The sequence below is a fragment of the Cryptococcus neoformans genome, chromosome 7 (genome assembly GCF_000149385.1).
Source record: "Cryptococcus neoformans var. neoformans B-3501A chromosome 7, whole genome shotgun sequence".
Lineage (NCBI taxonomy): Eukaryota > Fungi > Basidiomycota > Tremellomycetes > Tremellales > Cryptococcaceae > Cryptococcus > Cryptococcus deneoformans.
Window position 1 is genome coordinate 705725 of NC_009183.1, and position 20825 is coordinate 726549.

Here is a 20825-nt window from a genome sequence, read left to right on the forward strand (position 1 = left end):
TTGAAGTGCTGCATACAAAGGATTTTAAACTGGCTATATTTTGAGGGCGTTTGGAGGAAGAGTGAACTTGCTCAGACGAGCAATCATGGCGCCCAGCTGGACGAGCGTTCCAACGCCTTCAAGGACACGCATATGAGTCCAGCCAATCTCCTGCAAGTGAAATCAGTTAAGTCATGGATGGTCCTCTGCTACACTTTTTCGACGCACCCGGATGAACTCCAACTTCAAGTACTCCGGCAACTCCTCCATGCCCTTGACAACTCTGAATACGGTTACAACAATATCCACCGCCGAGTATCCTTGATCCCAGAGTGCGTTCACTCTTGCAAGGGCCTCATCGATTTTGCCATGCTGGCAGTCTTTGATCATTTGGCGAATGACAATAGGATGGGGTTGATCGCAGATTTTGAATACGTTATCTTGGTTGACAAAACCAAAACCTGACCACGTAGATTGGAGATTATTAATTGCTTGACGCATGTCGCCCTCAGCAGTGAAAATGAGTGCTGCGAGGCCTTCATCATTGTGCTTGATCTGTAATTTCATCAGCCCCTGAACTGCTTATGACTGGTAGATTACGGACGCTCTCCATATCGCAAATTTCCTTAAGCCGCTTTAATACTTCGGCGTCATTGAGCTTGCTATATCTTAAAATTGCACATCGACTTTGGATAGGTTCAATGATCTTGTTGGACATGTTACAGGCGAGGGCGAATCGAGTGGTATTGGAGTAAATTTCCATAGTTCGACGAAGTGCTTGTTGAGCACCGGCTGTCATTCTTTTCCAATAATTTCAGTTTACAAGGGACCAATAGAATTGCAGTTGCACATACGAATCGGCTTCATCAAGAATGATGATTTTGTGTCTTCCAGGTGGGAGGGTAACTTTTCTTTGAGCGAACGACTTTATCTTGTTTCTGACTACGTCGATACCGCTGTTTCCACATCAATATTTACCCTTGATCAACTTGCTTTAACTCACCGCTCATCGGACGCATTCAGTTCCAATACTCCCTCCTTGTACGCTTCTCCTAGAAGCGCATGCGCCAAGCAATGTATAGAAGTGGTTTTTCCGATACCTGGCATACCAGAGATGATGATATGCGGCACGTTACCATCCTCTGCAATGACCTTCAACCGATCAACGGTATCTGAGTTGCCAACGATATCGTCCAAAAGGACCGGACGATATTTCTCGACCCTTTTAAATTGTTATTAGTTGGAAAAATCTTTGTTAAGAAATTAGGAGCGAATATACCAGGGCATTTCGTAACCCTCAGCATCGGTATGTTTGGCAGTGGCCGAGATAAGTTTATTATTCGATGACGATCCGGATGCCATAATGTTAGCGGCGCACCGAAAGCAGAGGCGAAAGGTCGGATGGAAGCAGGAGATGTAAAGGTGAGAGATATGTGATGTGAGCAACAACAAAATGGTGACGGAGAAATTGACGACTGACAGAAAGAACGACGAACGCGTTGGGCGGCGTTGTAGGCGCGTCCGATCATGAATCATGAAGGTGCGCCGTTCGTTTCCTTCGTTGGCCGTTTCTCCCCTGTATAATAAAAGTAAAAGATGGACTTCCTCCATTCTAGCCAAACTGCCAGTATCTAGTTTTCTGGGCTTTAAATGTTCATTGCGCTGGGGAACTCTGAATATTGAACAGAGAAAATAAAGCTCAGGGTGAACTTCTTACTGCTTGTTGTTGACATGTGCCGTAACCAGAATGAATAAAAACAGATCAACAATATTGATTCGTTTATCAGAAATCAACCATTACAGGCTATGTGAGTGGAGTCCCAACGGGCAGGGAATAGATGACACGGATGTACGGCGAAGATTGCCAAGGATGGACAGGCATACAAAGGATCGTATTAATAATGACATCTTCGTAAATTATAATTATTCCAAGGCTACTATAGACACATCTACTGTTATCCCGTATTTAAACAGATACACCTTCTTGCCTCTCTTCTTCCTTCCTTATTCTCATAGTGGCCCAACCTTTGATTGCCATGATGACAACAGCCCAGCAGAACACGAAACACGTGAGTGCGATGGTAAAATTCAGGAAAGCCATCATGTCGTCCCAGCCGGCACGCATGGCGGACCAACAAATCTCCTCATTAGAGAGCATGAAAACAATACCACCGGCAGCCCAGCCGAAAGATGTGAGAATTTCTGTAGGTGGCCTAGAGGGCAAAGCGGAGTGAACAGGAGGAGAAACATGGAGGAATATGTAGGTGAGGCACCTGAAGAGGGAGCCACCGGCGAGAAGGATACCCCACAAAGAGTGAATCTGCACCTGAAAAACATATGTCTGATGATGAGCGGCCATGGCAAGACCAGTCTATAAGGATGTCAGTGAGTGATTAAAACACATAGCATTGTGATTGACTTACTACACCGATGGTGAGTGCAGGAAGAGGGTTAAAACTAAAGGCATAGGTGGCAGGCTCTTCAGTAGAGCTCCTTCCGGTGGACATGACTGAGGCAAGGACTCTTCTGACCCATCGGGATTCAAGAAGCATCCCAGAAAGACCAGCGAACCAAAACATGACCGCAATAGAAATGTGTTGGACTTGCTTGACAGTGTATGGGGATCCAGGAGCAGCACCAAACCTTTCCATCCAAGTGTTGGTGATACCGTAAGTGAAAATGACAGCACACTCGACCATCTCAGCAGAGACGCTGTTTTGAGAGGGGCGGCGGTTCCAAGCCCAGCCCAAATCGGCGTAGGCACCGAGGTATCGAGCAAAAGTGAGAACACCGTACCAGAAGAAGATGCTTCCTTTAATGTAATGGGCTGCACAACTGTTGATAAGACCTGCTCGGCACATGCCCTTTATAAAAGTCAGTTACATGTCCCTAGGATATGATGCAATTGCTTACGGTGTACGTGACAATCCCGGCAAGCATAGTGACGTATGCAAAAATGATTTGAGTTCTCCTAACCCACGTCAAAACAACCTCCAACGCCCTCAAAGGCCCCTTGGCCTGAGCACTCCTCCAAATCCTGTTATTTTGCTCATCACTGTGGGCTCGCATGGCATCATGGCGATCTTCGCGGTGAGACGAATGAGCATCGTAGGCACCAAGCTGAGAAGCTTTGTGGGGAAAACCGCGAGAAGAGGAAGATGAACTATGAGGGGTATCCTGAAGAGTGCCCTCAGAGCCAGTAGAAGTGCGAGATGGGGAGCTGAATTGACGGATGACAATTGAAGGACGGCGAGGTTTGCTGCCCTTCAAAAGACTGCGAGCGATTTCGTGCTCATCAAAGCCCTGGGATTCATGAGTGTGGTGAATTTCGCCCGTACCATCCATGTGCTCCGGCTCGGCAACATGATGCTCATTATCCTCATCGTCGCCGATAGCAAACATGATATGATCGTCTCGATCCCTGTCACGTCCTATCTCCTCATCACTATCAATATCGGTTAGTCCAACCATTTCATATCTAGTGGCAGGCCACTTCTCGTCGGAGATGGATCCAGGAGAGCGGAGGACATCATTGTAGAAACCCTTCCAAGTCCGGTCATGACGTCTGTAGAAAGCAATACCTCTCTTGATGAGTTCGAGAGAGTCGAAAACGGTGAAACAGATCGAGGTCAAAAGAAGGATGTTGACAAATTTCGGGTAGATAGCGCCTTCATAGCTAATTGGTCCGAGTTGACGTCAGCGGATCCTTTGATTGAAACCACATCGGCCAAATGAGCTTACTAATTGGGAGTGGCAGCATTGTACGCGGCACCAGCTAGCCAACCAAGGACAGCGATGGTGAGAGAGGCGATGCTGGCGAGGTAGTGAGCAGGGTGATCGGCTGCTCGAAGAGCAAGCGCTACGATAGTTGTATTAGTGACGTCCGTTCATCATGCATAATTGAGCCGAGCCGCGCTGACTAATTCGCCCAGGCACGCGGCCCAGTGGGATTTTAATCACTCACCTACGGGCAACACCCCAAAATATGCCAAGCCCATTAAAAACGCATGAACAAGTGCGAGGCCCTTATGGCTCTCAACCTCCTCAAGATTCCAGGAGTCATCGAACTCCTCACCAAAAATTGCTGAATCAGCATCAAGTCGGAAGTCTGCGTCGAGATATGTTGGCGGAAACTGATGCCATCGGTGAATGTCGGTATCATTGAGGATTTCGAGAGCAGCACTGTGGGAATGGGAATGGGGATCAGGTGCCTTCTCCGCTCCATGAGACTCATGAGAGTGTTCATGCGAAGGCGCAGAGGAATTAGGGGTAGAGGCTTCAGAGGAGGAAGTGATGGCCGAACTGATGCTGGCAGAGGCCATAGCGTCGTCGACGGCCGGCGTATCCTCCGTGGAAGCATTCACTTCATCCACATCCATGTCCATACTATCATCCTCTCCATCGTGCCTCGCTAACAAAAACTTCAATCTCTTGTCCACAGCGGGTGAGGGAGAAGCGGCAGTACGAGTAGGAAGAACGATGGAAAGGAAAACTGAGGATATGAGAAAAGTAGTGACGGGCAACAAATTTGTGGACCTTGCCACTCTCATTTTCGATGACGCGCTGTGTTTGGTATGGGGTGGAGTTTGAAAATGGAGGCGGGAGTGCAGGAAAAGACGGTGGATGGGTGGGGTGAAGTTGGGGGAAAGGGGAAAGTAGAAGTAAAGAGACAAGAATAAGGAGCGGGAGTGATTGTTGACAGCAAATATAAAAAGGTGAGTCAATTCTACTTGCTGACAGAAGTCTGGCTTGTCGTCGGGCATACGTTTCTCGTCCTCGGGCACTCTCGGGGAAAATCGATGTCGCTTGTCGAGAACTCCCAGGTGGCCGTCCTCCACCGGCTCTAATTCGGCGCTCCATGCATCCTTCGTCATGCAATCGACCACTTCCGACGGTCAGCCTCCAGTAGTCAATGCCGTGACTTTCCCGCTATATAAACATGTACTTCTTTGTTACAGTACAAGTATTCTTCTACATAACACCTTTAGGCGCGGCGTAAACAGTGATGCTTGGCGTTTAAGATAAGATCCGCATAGAAAAGTGCAAGAAATTGCACGCATGCATGCATCGGCATTCAGCAACGGAATGAGAGCATAACGAGAGCGAGATCCTTGAATAGCCTACAAGTACGTAGCGCGTACAACTTCTCCAGTCTTCGAGGAGGACAGTTCTTCCTTCTACTCCTCGTCCATCGTCATCTGCGTCAGTTCGCCATCAGCACTCGCGTTCCTCTTCTCCTAATGCCTTTTTCCCGTGCAGCGGTCCTGGGAGTGCCGGCGGGACATGGCAGCGGATAACAGATACTTTTTTTCACTTCTCGGTATTATCAAGAACGCTTTAAGACCGCTTTAACTTGCTTGCATAATAATGATGATTCAAGATTTAAGAGATTTGCTTAGAATCGCGAGTGGATTTTGTGACTTCATGATGCCGGCGGTCCCTCATCCATTACCACCTTGGGTGTCCTGAAGGGTACATTCGCAGCAGGAAAATAGATACTTTACCACCATGGCATGTATTTATTTACTCTGCCGTCTATAATAAATTACGATAAAATGGCAGGGAACCCAAAGAACCAAGGACTCTTCTGGAGTCTGGACCTAGCCAAGCTGGGCCAAGGATCATGATCCGAAGCCATCGAGGACGGAAAGAAAACGACTTAGTAGAAGTTCGCGTCGGAATTCTCTCGTTCTTCTGGTCCATCCGCCGCGTCCGTCAAATCATCTTCTTGGTCCTCCTGCTGGCTGCCGACTACGTAAGCATTTTTCGGTGATTTGATGACGTGAGCAAGTTTGGGTGTCAAGTCTAACCTCAGATCTTGGACCTAAATAATTCCGGACGCCGAAGAAGGCAAAAGAAAAATCGGCGGACATACGCGATACGATACGTCTTGACTGAGCGGCGGAAATATGATACGTCAACTAAATAAATGATGGTTGTTTTGCATAGTTAGGCATGACAAACTATATTTAAAAATAGTACAAGCGTTCTTTCGATATAGAGTTGTGGTGGTCAAAAATCAGTCTTGAACTTAATTATGGCTAGGATTTTTGTTGCCAAAGCGGTTCTCAAAACCGCGATCATTGCCCGCGTAGATGTATAGAGATAGTTGTCGGCTGTGATGGATGTACGTCATGCTATGGCAAGCAAAGCATTCATCAACTAAGTAGAAGAGATTGTACGGCACCACTACGCCATCGTCTCTGTTGATGAGTGGAAGTGTTATCATTGCCGCCCGTATCCGTTGTCAATGTGAAGCCACCTTCTTTACGACAATCAGCACTACGGTAAGAATCGTCATCGAGAGGTGTAATTTGGAGTTGTTGATGAGGGGTTTAGGCAATGTTTGGAGCGGACATTATGATTTGCCCTCCTCCTTCTTCTCACCACACACATCATTTGAGACCTATACTTATAAGTGTATATACTTATCAGTGGGAAAATAGCATGTGTTTATGCATAGCGTAGAGCTTGCTTGAGAGTTAAGACGACGACCAAATAGTTACTGAAGATCCAATCGGGGACGGAAAATTAATAAAAGCAGGACCGGATGGATCAGTCGACGCACAGTAGACAGTAGTAAACACCTAACAATATCGAACGTGCCAAGTACGAAGGTCCTTTGTTGTTGTGGGAAGGGGCTTTGACAGCCGCCGAAAACCTTGAAAAATGAGAAGCAATGAGAAGAAAAAGAAGCTTGGAACTTCGATCCAATGCACGGGCGGTGACATACAGGGGTGGAGGATTGTTCTATTCGCAATAATAATAGATACAGGTTGATCACAAGAATATTTAAATACAGCACCGTTTCAATCATTGTCTCCATCCTTCCTGTAAAAAAAACGCAAAACATATCCTGTATCCACTCCGAAAGAATCAAGCAGGCGACATTCATTCAACTAAAATAGGATAGAGGAAGTTAGTACTCTGCTGCTTGCTTGAATTGAATCCCCCGGCTGGCGGAGTTTCCGGGGTTATCCTAGCTTGGTGGTTGTGGCCCCCGCTTTTGCGCCCCGGACGATTGTCACTCTCTCAGAATTTTGGTTGGTTCCCAGAAATCTGTTGGGAGCCTTCAAAGACCAAAATCTCTACGACGTCTTACACGATCTACTACCACCTTACTCCCCTTCCCGCCTTCATACCCTTTGACAACACTCCCGACTCAATTACTCCTCCATTTTGAGCAAAAACTTCCCATCCAGCTCCCCGGCTAATTCGCATTCCGCCTTCTCCTTTTGCTGGACTGCTGTACTTACTTCCCCTTTGCTTGCAACGACTATTTTACCGAAGCATCAGTTCGAAATACTCTAAATACGTCTTCAAATATCAGACATATCCAAACTGCCGCTCTCCAATACCCCTTTTGTCCCTCCATCTCCACGGACCGGCCTCATCCGAAAGCAACCACGTAATATGGCATCTGCTGCGTATTCCACTATCAAGCTCTTCTCTGGTATGACACAGACACTCTCTATTCGTTTCTCTGTTGCTAATCGAGAAACAGGTTCCTCTCACCCTGAGCTTGCTGCTCTCATCGCCAAGCGGTACGTTTCTTTTCTTCAATCATAGGTTCTGCAATCGAGTGCTGGCGCTCATTCACCGTGGTTAGACTGAGAATACCTCTTGCACGAGCCAACATCAGCCAACCACCTTCGGGTGAGACCAAGGTCACTATAGTGGAGAGTGTTCGAGATTGCGATGTATACATTTTGAACACTGTGAGTGGTGATTTGCTGGAAGATGGATGCAGTGATTGGGTAAATGATGAAACTGACGGAATTGTTAGGGTGCGGGGGCTGTGAACACTAACTTGATGGAACTTTGTATCATGATTCATGCTTGCAAGGTAAGTGTCTCTATCCAATAGATTGTCGTCAGGTAGTTGACTCAGCCTTTGCAGATTGCCTCTGCCAGAAGAATCACGGCCATCATTCCTCATTTCCCCTATGCACGACAAGATAAGAAGGACAAATCCCGAGCTCCCATCACTGCTAAGCTTGTAGCCAACATGTTGAGGGAAGCAGGTTGCGACCACGTTATTGTCAGCTGATTGACACCAAGTTCCTGTGAATACCGCTAATATGGCTTGGTAGACTATGGACTTGCACGCGTCTCAGATCCAAGGATTTTTTGATGTCCCTGTTGACAAGTAAGTCCGAAAATCTTCAATTTTGAACAGTTGACATTAATTGAAGGCATTGTTGCATGTCCTGTCTCTCTTCACAGCGTAAGTTTTGGACATCACCTATGTGACACATTTATTAACTATAATCTATAGCTCTATGCCGAACCTTCGATGATTCAATATATGCGGAATAACATTGATGTTCATGACTGTGTCATCGTCTCCCCGGATGCCGGTGGTGCCAAGCGGTGCGCAAAGCAGATCGTCATGTGGGATTATTCCTGACACCATCCATAGAGCCACTTCCATTGCCGACCGATTAAATGTCGAGTTTGCGCTTTTCCACAAGGAACGTAAAAAGGCCAATGAAGTCTCCCGTATGGTTTTAGTCGGTTCCGTCACTGGCAAGATTGCCATCCTGGTCGATGATATGGCCGATACATGTGGCACTCTTGGTCTTGCTGCTAAGAACCTTTTGGAAGCCGGGGCCACCAAGGTTTATGCCTTTGCTACACACGGTATTCTTAGCGGCAATGCGCTGAAGGTGATCAGCGAGAGTGGAATGGAAAAGTTGATCATTACCAACACCATCCCTCAATCGGAAAACTGTGAGAAGTGCGAGAAGATCGAGGTGATTGATGTGAGCCGAGTATTGGCCGAGGTGATCAGGAGAAGTCACTTTGGAGAGTCCGTGGTAAGTCGTATCCAGTATGCAATTACTTGGACAGAGCTGATGAGACCCAGTCTTACCTTTTCCATGAAGTGCCTTATTCCAATGGTGTAGGTGCGTAGGATGTCAACATGTTAAGAAATGTATCAGGGAGTTGTCGGGGGACGTCATAGAGGTGGTTTGTACATTTATCACGAGCTGGTCAGCGAAGAGTGACGGTCATCCATCTGGAATCTTTGGTCCATGATTCATTATCATTATTTACAAGAAAAGATCATTCTCCATTTCTAAGTCATGCATTTCCAGATAGCTAGCTAGTGTGATCGCGTGAGCAATGTATGCATATGGTAGTCTATCTTTGCCTTGCACTGTCTAATTAATGTACAGAACATTCTGACGCTTGATATATGTTAATCATCGTATATGTTGTGGTGAGAGTTCCGTATGAGACCCCTGTTGTAAAAACAATCGTGAAGCAAAAATATGGAAAAAGCGTCGGAGTCTCATCTCACTTGCTACTAGACGGTGACATACGACGGCACTATTCTGCTCTGACTTGTACTCGACAACTTACATCCACCAGTCGCCATTTTCTTATTACAGAGAGTTACCAACAGCTCCTGCCCACAGGTCGCCAACGACTCCGAGTTTCGGAAGGCCTACGAAATAGTGGAAGTGACGTGCAAAAGAGTGTATGAGCCGACGATCATAGATAGTTGCTTCCCGATTATTCCGGACATAACCTTGTACAAATACACTTTTCCGGCTACCTTCTCTATTCTTACAACACAACACGGCACACGACACATATGTATGGCTCTTTCCTTCCGCAACCATAATTCACACCAATAAATACCTCCTCCATCGCTCGCGCTTTCTATATATACCCGATCATGCCTCCCGATAACCGTGCTTCCTCCTCCAGCTCGGCCCAGACAGGCAGCAAGAAACGATCTATCGCCCCAAAGAGAAATGCTATCGCATGTCTGAGATGCAAAGAGCGCAAAGCGCGAGTGAGTCTTATCATCGCTAGCTATGAGCATCTCTAATTGGTGGCTGCAATCATCAGTGTGTGCCAGCGCCACCAGGTTCAAGTCCCGTCCCCACATGTACCAACTGTCTGGGCGCAAAGAAAGAATGCATCTACCTTGAGAGAACCCCAAATGAGATCTTCCTCCTCGAGTAAGTACGCCTGCCGCATAGTTGAAATGTGCTGATACCAGGTCCTGCAGATACGTCTCACAGCTGGAATCACGTTGTGCTGCCCTTGAACTGGATCTCCGTAAACTTAACCCCAGGTCTCAGTTTGCCGCCGATGACATACATATGCCCGAGAAAGCCAGAGAGGCTGCAGTCGATAAGCTCAATGCTGTATACCCTCCCGGTCCGCTCAGAATAGGCGATAACGGTCTCATGTCAGGTGGGCAAGCTGCAACTCCGATTGTTGGTGCTGGCCCCGGGACTTCACAGATTGTTGCCACGCCGCTCATGAAGACTGACGATATAAGCACTCGCCATGCAGGAGATATTAACTTGGGAAGCGGTGCTCTCACGAGTGAGTCGGAGAACGACGAAGAAGGTGATGAAGAGGACTTCGCCTTGGGCATTGGAATGTTAAGTCTTGGTGGGGGTGAGGAGCCCGTCTATGTGGGGCCATCTTCAGGTGTTAATTGGGCAAGGGTTTGTGCTACGTAAGTGATATATGCGTGCCTATCATTGCATCGCTAATGTTTTGCGTAAGCGCTTTGCGACGACCACGAGATCGTTCCCAACCATCGCATCTTTCTCGCTTCTCCTATCTTGCCCCACCGGAACTTGCTTCTGTCCAGTCCGCTCTTGAATATACTCTCCACCACCCTACGCCTCCCCTGCCTCCTGCAGCTTTGGCCGCCCATTATCTCGATCTTGTGTACGACCACGTTCAATCCAGGTATGGGTGTTTCGACTGGCAGGCTGTAAGACATTGGCACGAAAATAGGGAGGCTATCTGCCAAGGCAGGCCGCTTTGGGGTGTAGGTACCGGCGAAGATGAAAGAAGGAATTTGGCATCGTTTTTCTTATGGTTGTGCTACGGGTACGGCGCTAGACTCAGCGAGGGAGAAAAATTGCAGGGCGCTGTATCTCATGAAGTGAGCAATTACTGATTTTTCAATGAAGCGAATGTGCTGATTTGAGTCTTAGGTGTACTACAACGCTGCCGTTGCTTGTCTCTCGACACTTACATCTCATCATTCCCTCGCGACTGTCCAGGCCCTCGCCCTCCTAACCATTTACAGCTTCCGTCACCCTACGGCTGAAGTGTCAGTCTGGCAAGTCGGTGGTCTATCAATGCGGACTGCCGTGGAATTGGGTTTACACCGCCGAACCAGGTCCAAGGCCGAAAGGGAAAAGGATCCAAAAAGGTATGAAATGAAGAAGAGAGTATTCTGGGCTGTCTATTCCCTTGATCGGTACGTTCCCTGATCATTTAGTGGGATTTGTCTGACGTTCTGCTTGCAGAATGATGTCCGCACAGCTTGGCAGGCCATCGGGCATCCAAGACCGCGATATCGACGTTGAGCTCCCACTTAATGTTGATGTGGACTTCAATCAACCCAAAGTCCTTGCCGCTATGCAGAGTCGGCAGCTTGATATGATGAGTGGAAAGAGACCGGGGGATGAGTACGCAGATGGATATGGGCCTGTTACGAGCATGACATCGGCAATCCATAATATACGACTGAACCAGCTGAAGCAGCTGATCCAGTGAGTTTTTTTTTTTTCGTCATGTAGATGTCGATACCCTACTTAACGAGGATCGTGTAGGGATGCTATCTATCGTCTTGATAAGCCTCTCATTCCTACCAAGAACATTCTAACCGCTGAACGGCAGTCCATACCCGAAGTGGACAATCTATTAGTTCGTCTTGATCAATGGCGAGCTTGTCACCCCGATCCTCCTCCCGGTGTACAGATTCCCTTGCTACCAAGAGAGCACTGGGAGCTCGAGTATCATAATTGCGTACAGATGTTATTGAGGCCTATTGTGGCAAGCCGACGGGCGCGAAGAGAGTATGTATCGCTGTGTTTAGAGTCAGCGGCCGCCCTCTGCGAAGTAAGCCCTTTTTGCGGGATGTGAATTGATTTATATTGACGATGTGAATAGACTCAATACGCTTACCTCCAACCCGCCATTGATCCTTCTAAACTGTCTACCTGGCGGTTCTACCGGATCTTTTTGGCTGGCATGACACTCCTTCATGTGGTCACTACATTACCCACAGACTTTTCTGAACATGACCGACGCCGGGCGGAGAACGCCATTCGTCAATGTGAGATATCTCTTGGTGTTTGGGGTGAAAGGTTCAGGGGTGCCAAAAGACATGAGAAGCTATTCAAAGAGCTCGTTGCTGCATGGGAAGCCAGAAAGAACGATGAGTCCCAGATTAGTACCCCCAAAGCCCTCCCGCCAATCATCAGTGAGCGTTCGCAGCCCAAACCCTTCCAATCCCCTGCCCCTCATCATCCAACGCCTCAGTCCGAACCTCCTGTAGACATAATGTCGCAATTCCTCCACATGGTCAATTTTCCACATGACACGTCTAGCCGCCCAGAACAATTGGGCAGGCAAGAACCGCCTGCTTCTATGCAAGCTTTGTATGCGGCGGACGTGACATGCTCAGGAGGAGCTAGTGTCAAAAACGAAGAGTGCTCGGCACAGGCGAACAAGGCAATGGAGTTTAATCAACCTGGGGCTGCTGATGGTACCAATATTAGTCTTCTGAAGTCTGGTTTGGGCACAATGGTTAGCCGTTCTGTCACGGATATGTCAAGCCAACACCCAAAATCCGAAGATTGGAAGCAATCTGGTGCCACAGTAGGTGATATGCATGCCGGACAGTGGACTTCGGATGTTTATCTTGACAATGACGGTGGTTTTAATCATGTCGTTGGAGGTGGATTAGGCATCAAAGATGATTTCTTCTCGTAAGCTTACTTCAGCTTCAAGGAAGAAAATGACTGATTTTTCATCCAGACTGTTATCTTCATTCGGTATTGATACCGATACGCAAACCCCCCTCTGTGCGCCTGATGGCTCGGAACCCACATTCGACTATTCTGCCTCTCATCAAGCGTCTGCAACATATATTCAAGATCCTCAGTCCCAATATCCGTACGCCATAGGTAACAACAATGGGTCAGAGTGGAATACGGGAAATGAAGGGATGGGCATGCTCGACGGCACAGACTTAGGTGGGATGAATGCGCTCTCTTTGGGAATGAATTTGGGCGGTGGGATGGGTTCGGGGATGGGACACGATGCGAACATGGGCATGAGTGACTGGGCGCTCTTTGACTGCATTGGTAACGGTCTGGACCGAAAGCCCAACAATAATCATGCAGGTGGGAACCGAGGAGGAAATGAAAATGCGAGTGGCGGTGAGCATAATTGGACCTACCAAGGGTTTTCAGCGTGAAAAGGGCAGAAAATGAAATATGTATGGTCTAGGGTGTAGGATAGTAGTTGTAACTGATAACTTTTGGGTCTTTTTGGAGTTTTTGACATTTAATTTGCATATGAACCCTTTTGCAAGGTTATCTGCTGCAGTATGCAAAAATGTTTAGACTAGGTTATCAAAGGCTACATTTGGGTATTGGCGACTTAACATGCTATGTCTGTACTGTGTGGGCTTCTCTCATCTACTTCCATCATCGTCATGTCGGCGACTTATGGGAGACTACAATTTTAGTCAAGCTTCTTCGTCCTAACGAATCCCTTCTTCTCAAGTGAACTGAATATCCAACAGTCATTAGCTGGGAAATCCAACTGACGAATGGTACAACTTACGGAGAACCCTCGGGACTTCCTTTTTTGAACGCAAAGGCATTGCTGTGTGCCTTAATATTGTGCGCTCCTCTCTTAAACGCTCCCTGCATATTTGAAATGTACTCCTCCCGACTAGGGGCAGCACGATTGGTCTGAATTTTTACTCGAGAAGCGGTGGGGTCATATGAGACACCTCGCGATTGAAGAGTGGATGTCGTGGAGGTTTTTTGGCCATCAAGAAGGTGGGCGAATTTCGAACCGAAGTCTGAAAAAAGAAACATTGGTTGACCATTCTGAGGGATTTGGAGCAGTCAAAGGGATGAACGTACATACGGCAGCGATGAAGACTGCTAAAAAAAGGACGGAAGAAATGATATCCCAAGTTGAACTAATTGAAAGCAAATGAAGGCATCTGCATATCAGCACGGCTAGCTAGGACAGACGAGGGCAGTCACCAGACGCGAGCGCAAGGTGAAACGCCCGCTGAAAGACAGTGGTTGGTGAAGACTTACGCCATTGTAAGTGGTATACTAGTGCGCAACAGGTACGTAAATGGAATATGCGGGAGAGATGAGTTAGCTGACACTGCAAGAAAGATATGAAAAAGAGAACGAGGAAGCGAGAGTCACGTAACAGAAAGATGCCGAACACCACCGGTGCGGCTACATAGATATCGCAGTAAACAGCAAACGTAATTAAAAAACGTCTGATCCCGAAAAGCAAAAAGAATCTATCCCATGCCTGTCGCCACAAGTGTCACGATTTATTATATTTGTTTGCTCCAAGACACATCTAGGACACATTGATTACCCACAACCGCCAGCCATGTCCCCAGCTTCTCGTAAAGTCACAGTTGAAAGCGCTTCATCATCCCCAACTCCGCCCCCTGCCGAGATTCCATCGAGATCTACAGAAACGGAGGATGCGGACAAGGCAGAGAGCGCCTCCGGGAGCGAAAGCGAAGGAGAATGGGATCCTTCGGCGGAAAGATTGCCTGGGGAAGCGGACAAGTCAGGCGGAAATGGGAAAGGGAAGGAACATGATGGAGGGAAGGGCGAAGGTAGTGAGAAGGAAGAAGAGCAACCCTGGCAAGCTGTTTGGTCTCCGGAGCAGAATGGTGAGCCAAGTGAAGCTGCTTATAGTGAATTATATGATTAATAAATGTAGCTTACTACTTCTGGAACACCAAGACTGGTGAGGTGACTTGGACAAATCCACTTCAGCCTCAAACTTCTACACAACCTCCTCTCCCCAATGAGCCACCTCCCCTTCCTGCCGGTCCTGTCCCGGTCCCTCAGGAATCGCATCCCGAGTTTGGACAGCTTCCTGATATTGACCCTGCTCTTGCACACCTTCTTCCTCCTTCTCAGCGAGGCTTAGGTATGCCAGCCGACGTTACCCTTACTCAACGAGCAGCCTTCAATTCTCGAACGGGCAAATTTACTCCTCAGGACTACTATTCACCCGAGCACCTCAGCGAGTACAATAGGGCTAAAAGGATGAACAGTCACTATTTCGACGTAGAGGCATGGGAACGACAGAAGGCTGAGGAGGCCGCTAAGCGGCGACGCGAAGAGGAGGAGGGCGGGAGCTCAAAGAAGAAGATATCGAAAAAAGATATGGTGCGTAGCAGCAGCTGAAGCTGTTCGTTACTGCTCGCTGATAAACTATCCAGGATCGATTCAGGAAGAAGGCGGCAGAAAGGAAAGCTAGAAGCCAGGCCTGGCTCAGAGAATGAGCGGGCAAATGTAGATTAATCTGTATATTAAGCTCAGTTGCTCACACCTGACAGGCGTTCATAGGCATCTTCAGAACCGGGTCGGATGTGTGAAGTATAAATGCATAATGGGTTTTGGTGCCCTTTTACTTATAGTATGCCCGAGGGTTACAGAATATTACGTCTTTCACGATTTGTTAAGCCCCAACCCGCGATGTTTGTTTACCAGCTTGATTCACTGCCTCTGCCTCCCATTCTACCAATGGGTCTATCTTCTCGTCTTTCTCAGAAACAGAACTCTCTTCTGATCCACTGTAACTCAACCCAATATCTGGGCTCTCGGGATTCTCCTGCACAGCCGAATTTCGGTTCATATACCACATACCGAAGAGTACAAGGATGTATTGCACAAAAGCAAAGACCACTGTTGGTGGATAGCCATGCTTCCATTCTGGCGCTTCGACAGTGGGGAAAGTAAACAGAGGTACCTAAACTCAGATCAGGAAGTGCATGCGCCAAACATGAAAACACTTACCCAAATATAGAAACAATATCCCATGGTCATACACGAGCTGATAATCAAACTTCGCTCGGCCGGGCTGGATCGTAGAGTGGTATTTATCCACGAATACTGTATCTCGGACGTCAGAAACCACTCAGTCGTCGGCAATTGTGTCACTCACGAAGATGGGCGAACCCATCTGAGAAAGACCTGAGAAGTAGAAAGCAAAGAACTTGAGGCCATTTGGAATGTTCCAGATACACATAAGAATGGCAGGGAATATCATACCGAACTTGAAAGGCGGTTCAGCGGTGACCAGAGATGTTTTTTTCTTTTTTTTCTTTCGACTTACTGCTTGTAATGTCCACAAAGATGGGATGTTGATCGTGCCAGCCAGCGTAGTCCCGATCCAAGAAGACAATGCTGAAACAATGTACACGAACGTAGGAAGAACGTTGATGAGTTCAACCGAGTAATTGGTATCGGCCTTCAACCAAAGAGACATATAGCCTGTCCAGTAAGAGGCAAGCACCAGGCAGCTGTGCAGGTGTCAAATCACCTCTTCCCATCAAGTATTACGAAGATGCTTACACATAGGAGGGAACGCAGATCCAAATCATTGGCTTCCTGAGGACGTTCTTGATAGTCTGCAAGTTCACGCCATTATCGGCTCCATGGTCGTGCGTCAAACGGGTTGTGGCAAGCTCATGTTCTTCCTCGGTAAACCACCATCGCCTTTTGCTGTTTACCAATCCGGGAAAAAGGGCGAACCCAATAAAAGAAACGGGAAGAGTGATAGCACCGGTTAAAATGAAAAGCCATCTCCTATAAATAAACAGATAAAATAGATAAGTATGATCCACAAGCCCAGGAAATACGATTATCCCTACCATCCAGCCAGGCCATAAACACCGTTGAGGTTCTTGTATGCCGCCGCTTGGATATAACCACTATTGAAGCCATCAGGAACCTCACAATAGGCAAAGGGATGAGAAAAAAACTCACCCAACAGCACTACCAATGAAATTACCAGTGAACCAGACGCCAGCCCTCTTGAAAAGCTCCTCTTTTCGATACCAGGAGCCAAGGACTAAATGTGTGCCTCCAAAACTGGGAGCGGAAAAGAAACCCAAAAGAGCTCGGAGGAGATAAAGATGCCATGGCTTGGACACTCGAGCTTGGCAGAATGTGAGGATGGCCCAGATAATTTCCATTGAAGGAAGGAGCCAAGGGGCCCTTGATGTGATTATTAACCAATCATGTAACCGTTACTTCACCATTTAACTTACAAAGCAGGCTTAGACTGTAACGAAATGAGAGGTATTTGGCCGACAACATCTATTGCATGGTTAGCTTAATGAAGTAGAATTCAATCTCTCTTCAATCTCACAAGCAGTATAATCTAAGTCGCAATGTTAGTTATCATCTAGCAGTATGCGTGGTACCAAACATACAAGCAACGTTGAAGTAATTCAAGTCATTTCCCCCTGCTTTGATATCTTCCTCCATACCGGATACCTAAGACAACCTCATATAAATCTCTTGTGTGTGACATTCCCATGCTCACTCACATAGGCATTTGTGATATTTGTTTGATCAAGGTATTTACAGAAGACTATGTTTTGTATCAGCTTCACATTTTCGGGATGAACTGGTAGAAACGGAGCACTGACAACTCAAACACGCAAAAATGAGAATGTTGATATCGAGTTTACGGAGAAGTTTCCTTTCCTTCTGGCTGTAATGTGCAGCTTTGTACCTTCATTAGCTGGTTTCCTCGTGTCAGACGCCAACTTACGATACCAGTCAAAAACATCAACTATGACGTTCACAATCTTGTTCTTCCTTGCATTCTTGATGAAACCCATTTTGCTAACCTTGTCTTCTCTTTTAAACTTTCCTTAATAGCTTGTCGCTGACGCAACAAATGACTTGCTATTTGTTGCTTTGTTTCCAACAATGAACGATGGGCGAAACGGTGGACTTTGTCCAATTGATCTTCCTCCATATGTCTTTTATAAGAAATCGATTAAAAGCAACTAGGAGCTTTTGGAACAACCGTTAATCACGCCATGTCGGACATATACTTAATGTCTTTCGGTTGTCCGTCAGAACCTTTTCGCGACAGTCAAATTAGTTTCAGTCAAGCGCAAAGAAGCGTCCTTGAAAAATTCCCCTTATTACGCGCTGCCAGTTATGACTAGCTTCCAATGGGAATCTGCCTATCTGGGGTATGACGTCTGATCATTGTTGGTTATTGGGGGCTGGATGCGCGAAAAAGCTTGAAGAGAAGGGGAGGGAGAAGAGTAAGAATGGACATAGTAGGTTGTAAATTTATCAAATATATATAACAAATTCCATTGTCATTGCCGATTGGAATGCGTGATCGGCGTTCCAGGGGAGATAATGATGGTTTATAGTCCATTTTTGTCCGTTGAGCGGGTCTCATTAATAGAATGTTTTTGCTGTTCAGTGCGTTGAATCGAACAATCTGTAAATGAAAGACGCGATAGGTTCGATAATAACTCATCATTCATAAATAGTGAGCGACGTGGCGGCGGTCGCCGACTTGCAAAGTTGTCAACAAAGAAATGTTGTCATCAATTGCGCCATCTTTTGTGTTCTGCTGTCGTATCTGATTACTATTATTATTGCCCACATCTCCTCGGCATCTCTGCGATGAGAATCCCTTAATTCGCCATCGGCGTGGCCCTTGATTGCTAACGTCTCTACTCTACTGACCAATTTTGCCATCTAGTGATGGGCATTTGGTCCCAAGCAACCGACGTTTATACTACAGCTCGGGCTTACCTTTCCGGCAGCTTATTAGCACCAAGCAAAAGACTCTTGGCAACGAATAAGCTGACCAAAAATAGAGCCATGCGTCTGCTGCCTGCTGTATCCGTACACTTATCATCTTTGTATACACTAATAATCTTTGTAAATTTGTATTTTTAGAAATACCCGGGTAGTTCCTGGGGCTTAATCAGAAATGGGAATGGGAAAGCCGACAAAGAGTGAATAATCATCGGCACTAGAGCCAGGTCCCTCAAAGTCAAACGGATGAAATAAAGGCTTGATACAAGCACGAACGGTGTCGTGAGTCATTATGTTGGTAATGCAGCTCATATCTGCGAAACCCTTTGGTAGAACTTGACACGAAGGGGCAGGTATTTATGAAGGCATAAGAACACTTATTGAGAGTAGCTTATCGAACAATCAAATCACCGCTGTTTTTCCCAAACATAGTACCAGGCGTCCCTCGAAATGCCCGTCCCCGTCCCTCAAATCTTCCAGTACGACTACGTGCCCGAGACCAAGGAGGATCTTGAATGGGCTGATCGTGAGTCTGCTCTCTTTTCTTTTTTGTCTTGTGGGCGCACAGACTGACTCTTCATCTTAGTCGCCACCATTGATCTATCCAAATTCAACAATCCTGAAGGCCGCAAGGAGCTCGCCCAAACCCTCCTCGAGGCTATCCGCACTAAGGGATTCTTCTACGTCATCAACTTTGGCATTCCCCAGGAGAAGGTTGACCGCCAGTATGCCCTTGGTAGCAAGTTTTACGATCTGCCCCTTGAGGAGAAATCCAAATACGTCCCTGACTTGGAGAATGGCGAATACAACGGGTACAGGCCCGCTGGCAGGAGTGTACTTGGCGGGGGTATCCGGGACAGGATTGAAGTCTATAACATCCCCAGTAAGTCACATTCCTCTGTTCATTTGTCTGTCAATTTCCCGTCCAGATCCCACTGCTGATATTCGATCAGAATTTGATGGCTATCATGAGCGTAACCACCCCGACGTCATTGAGCAGAACATTCATGAAATCGAGGAATTCGCTCGCTCTCTCCATACCAACGTCCTCGACCCTCTTCATGTTCTCGTCGCTCTCGCTCTTGAACTTCCTGAGGACTACTTCACCAATCTTCACAAGTACTCCGACCCCTCCGAGGATCATCTCCGATACATGATGTACCGGCATTTCTCTCCTGAAGAGACTAAGATCATTGAGTCCAACGATGGTCTTTACACCCTCGGTCACACCGACTTGGGTACTTTGACCTTGCTTTTCAGGCAACCAGTTGCCGCTTTACAGATCAGGGACCATGAGACTGGCAACTGGAAGTGGGCCAAGCCCTTGGATGGTAGCCTTACCGTCAACACTTGTGATGCCCTATCTTTCTTGACTGGCGGCTACATCAAAAGTACCGTCCACCGAGTGAGTAATCTTTTAACGCAGTTTCGAGTGCCGGAGCTGACGCAGCGATTTAGGTGAGCATTCCGCCCAAAGACCAGCAGCAGTACGACCGTCTCGGTCTCCTCTATTTTGCCCGTCCTCAAAACGATTTACCCCTCGCCACTGTTGACAGCCCCTTGCTGAAGAGAGAGGGTTTCGACAAGAATGAGTTTGAACGAGGCGGTTACAAAGTGCCGACCATGGGTGGTAAGTCACAATCTCGCCATCACCAAAACTTCCATTGATGTTTTCCCGTAGAATTTGTACAAGTCAAGCAAAAGTGGCAGCAAACCAAGCGAGTTGCACACCGAGAAGGTGATGGTTCCCAGATTCTTCCTGGTTTCGAAGGAAAGTATCACGACTAAACAATCTTTAGTCAAAAAGTTGTAGTATTGGTTTGTGGACATTGGGTAGAAGACATGTATCTTTAGTATTACATCTGCTTTGCATGACGTATTTTCCAAGAGTGCAATACAAGAGTACATTCGTTTTATCATCTACTACTATATACCCAAAAGATTGATCCGAAAGTAATTAGAACCCACACAAGTCTGCTACAAGCATCTCTGATTACGCCCCGACTGTGAACGCCTTTTCAATACTCCTCGCTCCGTCATGATCCACCACTTTGTACCCATTAGTAGAGAACAACCTGCTTCTGAGGAAAGGTTGAACATCGTAGATCTCCAGCTCCTTTGCCCGCCCCTCGAGCTGTGAAACCTTGACAAATACGCGCGTAGGGTTCTCTCCGTGAGAGTGGCGGTAAAGTTGGACCTTTTCCTTGA

At 47.1% G+C, this 20825-nt stretch overlaps 9 protein-coding genes across 9 annotated transcripts in view; 4 read left to right on the forward strand and 5 right to left on the reverse strand.

Annotated features, from left to right (window-relative positions):
- Window positions 1-33: 33 nt before the first annotated feature.
- Window positions 34-1341, reverse strand: CNBG2300 (hypothetical protein; the record flags this gene model as incomplete). The annotated part of the gene is made up of 6 exons (XM_769156.1): window positions 34-150; window positions 208-534; window positions 584-779; window positions 834-935; window positions 983-1201; window positions 1259-1341. The coding sequence occupies 6 exons, from the start codon at window positions 1339-1341 to the stop codon at window positions 34-36; spliced, it is 1044 nt and encodes a 347-aa protein (XP_774249.1).
- Window positions 1342-1945: 604 nt separating this feature from the next.
- CNBG2310 (hypothetical protein) lies at window positions 1946-4529 on the reverse strand (the record flags this gene model as incomplete). The annotated part of the gene is made up of 5 exons (XM_769157.1): window positions 1946-2350; window positions 2403-2843; window positions 2893-3655; window positions 3721-3838; window positions 3944-4529. 5 exons carry the CDS (start codon window positions 4527-4529, stop codon window positions 1946-1948), a joined length of 2313 nt encoding a protein of 770 aa, XP_774250.1.
- Window positions 4530-7392: 2863 nt separating this feature from the next.
- Window positions 7393-8896, forward strand: CNBG2320 (hypothetical protein; the record flags this gene model as incomplete). Its single annotated transcript, XM_769158.1, has 10 exons — window positions 7393-7432; window positions 7484-7523; window positions 7589-7697; window positions 7766-7825; window positions 7880-8020; window positions 8073-8128; window position 8206; window positions 8258-8352; window positions 8402-8798; window positions 8849-8896. The coding sequence occupies 10 exons, from the start codon at window positions 7393-7395 to the stop codon at window positions 8894-8896; spliced, it is 987 nt and encodes a 328-aa protein (XP_774251.1).
- Window positions 8897-9667: 771 nt separating this feature from the next.
- CNBG2330 (hypothetical protein) lies at window positions 9668-12744 on the forward strand (the record flags this gene model as incomplete). The annotated part of the gene is made up of 8 exons (XM_769159.1): window positions 9668-9787; window positions 9844-9956; window positions 10007-10465; window positions 10516-10903; window positions 10956-11224; window positions 11274-11519; window positions 11580-11868; window positions 11920-12744. The coding sequence occupies 8 exons, from the start codon at window positions 9668-9670 to the stop codon at window positions 12742-12744; spliced, it is 2709 nt and encodes a 902-aa protein (XP_774252.1).
- Window positions 12745-13500: 756 nt separating this feature from the next.
- Window positions 13501-14098, reverse strand: CNBG2340 (hypothetical protein; the record flags this gene model as incomplete). Its single annotated transcript, XM_769160.1, has 4 exons — window positions 13501-13546; window positions 13603-13846; window positions 13911-13969; window positions 14094-14098. The coding sequence occupies 4 exons, from the start codon at window positions 14096-14098 to the stop codon at window positions 13501-13503; spliced, it is 354 nt and encodes a 117-aa protein (XP_774253.1).
- Window positions 14099-14406: 308 nt separating this feature from the next.
- CNBG2350 (hypothetical protein) lies at window positions 14407-15319 on the forward strand (the record flags this gene model as incomplete). The annotated part of the gene is made up of 3 exons (XM_769161.1): window positions 14407-14698; window positions 14749-15203; window positions 15257-15319. 3 exons carry the CDS (start codon window positions 14407-14409, stop codon window positions 15317-15319), a joined length of 810 nt encoding a protein of 269 aa, XP_774254.1.
- A 176-nt stretch (window positions 15320-15495) lies between these two features.
- Window positions 15496-17668, reverse strand: CNBG2360 (hypothetical protein; the record flags this gene model as incomplete). The annotated part of the gene is made up of 13 exons (XM_769162.1): window positions 15496-15786; window positions 15834-15929; window positions 15982-16092; window positions 16153-16339; window positions 16392-16625; window positions 16691-16750; window positions 16806-17036; window positions 17090-17153; window positions 17191-17202; window positions 17255-17318; window positions 17372-17415; window positions 17474-17551; window positions 17599-17668. The coding sequence occupies 13 exons, from the start codon at window positions 17666-17668 to the stop codon at window positions 15496-15498; spliced, it is 1542 nt and encodes a 513-aa protein (XP_774255.1).
- A 1399-nt stretch (window positions 17669-19067) lies between these two features.
- On the forward strand, window positions 19068-20405 carry CNBG2370 (hypothetical protein; the record flags this gene model as incomplete). Its single annotated transcript, XM_769163.1, has 5 exons — window positions 19068-19143; window positions 19204-19500; window positions 19571-20022; window positions 20076-20247; window positions 20299-20405. 5 exons carry the CDS (start codon window positions 19068-19070, stop codon window positions 20403-20405), a joined length of 1104 nt encoding a protein of 367 aa, XP_774256.1.
- Window positions 20406-20610: 205 nt separating this feature from the next.
- Window positions 20611-20825, reverse strand: part of CNBG2380 (hypothetical protein) — a gene marked incomplete at both ends in the record, with an annotated part of 3054 nt that continues 2839 nt past the window's right edge. The window contains one exon of the mRNA XM_769164.1: window positions 20611-20825. This exon is cut by the window's right edge and continues 70 nt beyond it. Coding sequence (XP_774257.1) covers window positions 20611-20825 — 215 coding nt within the window.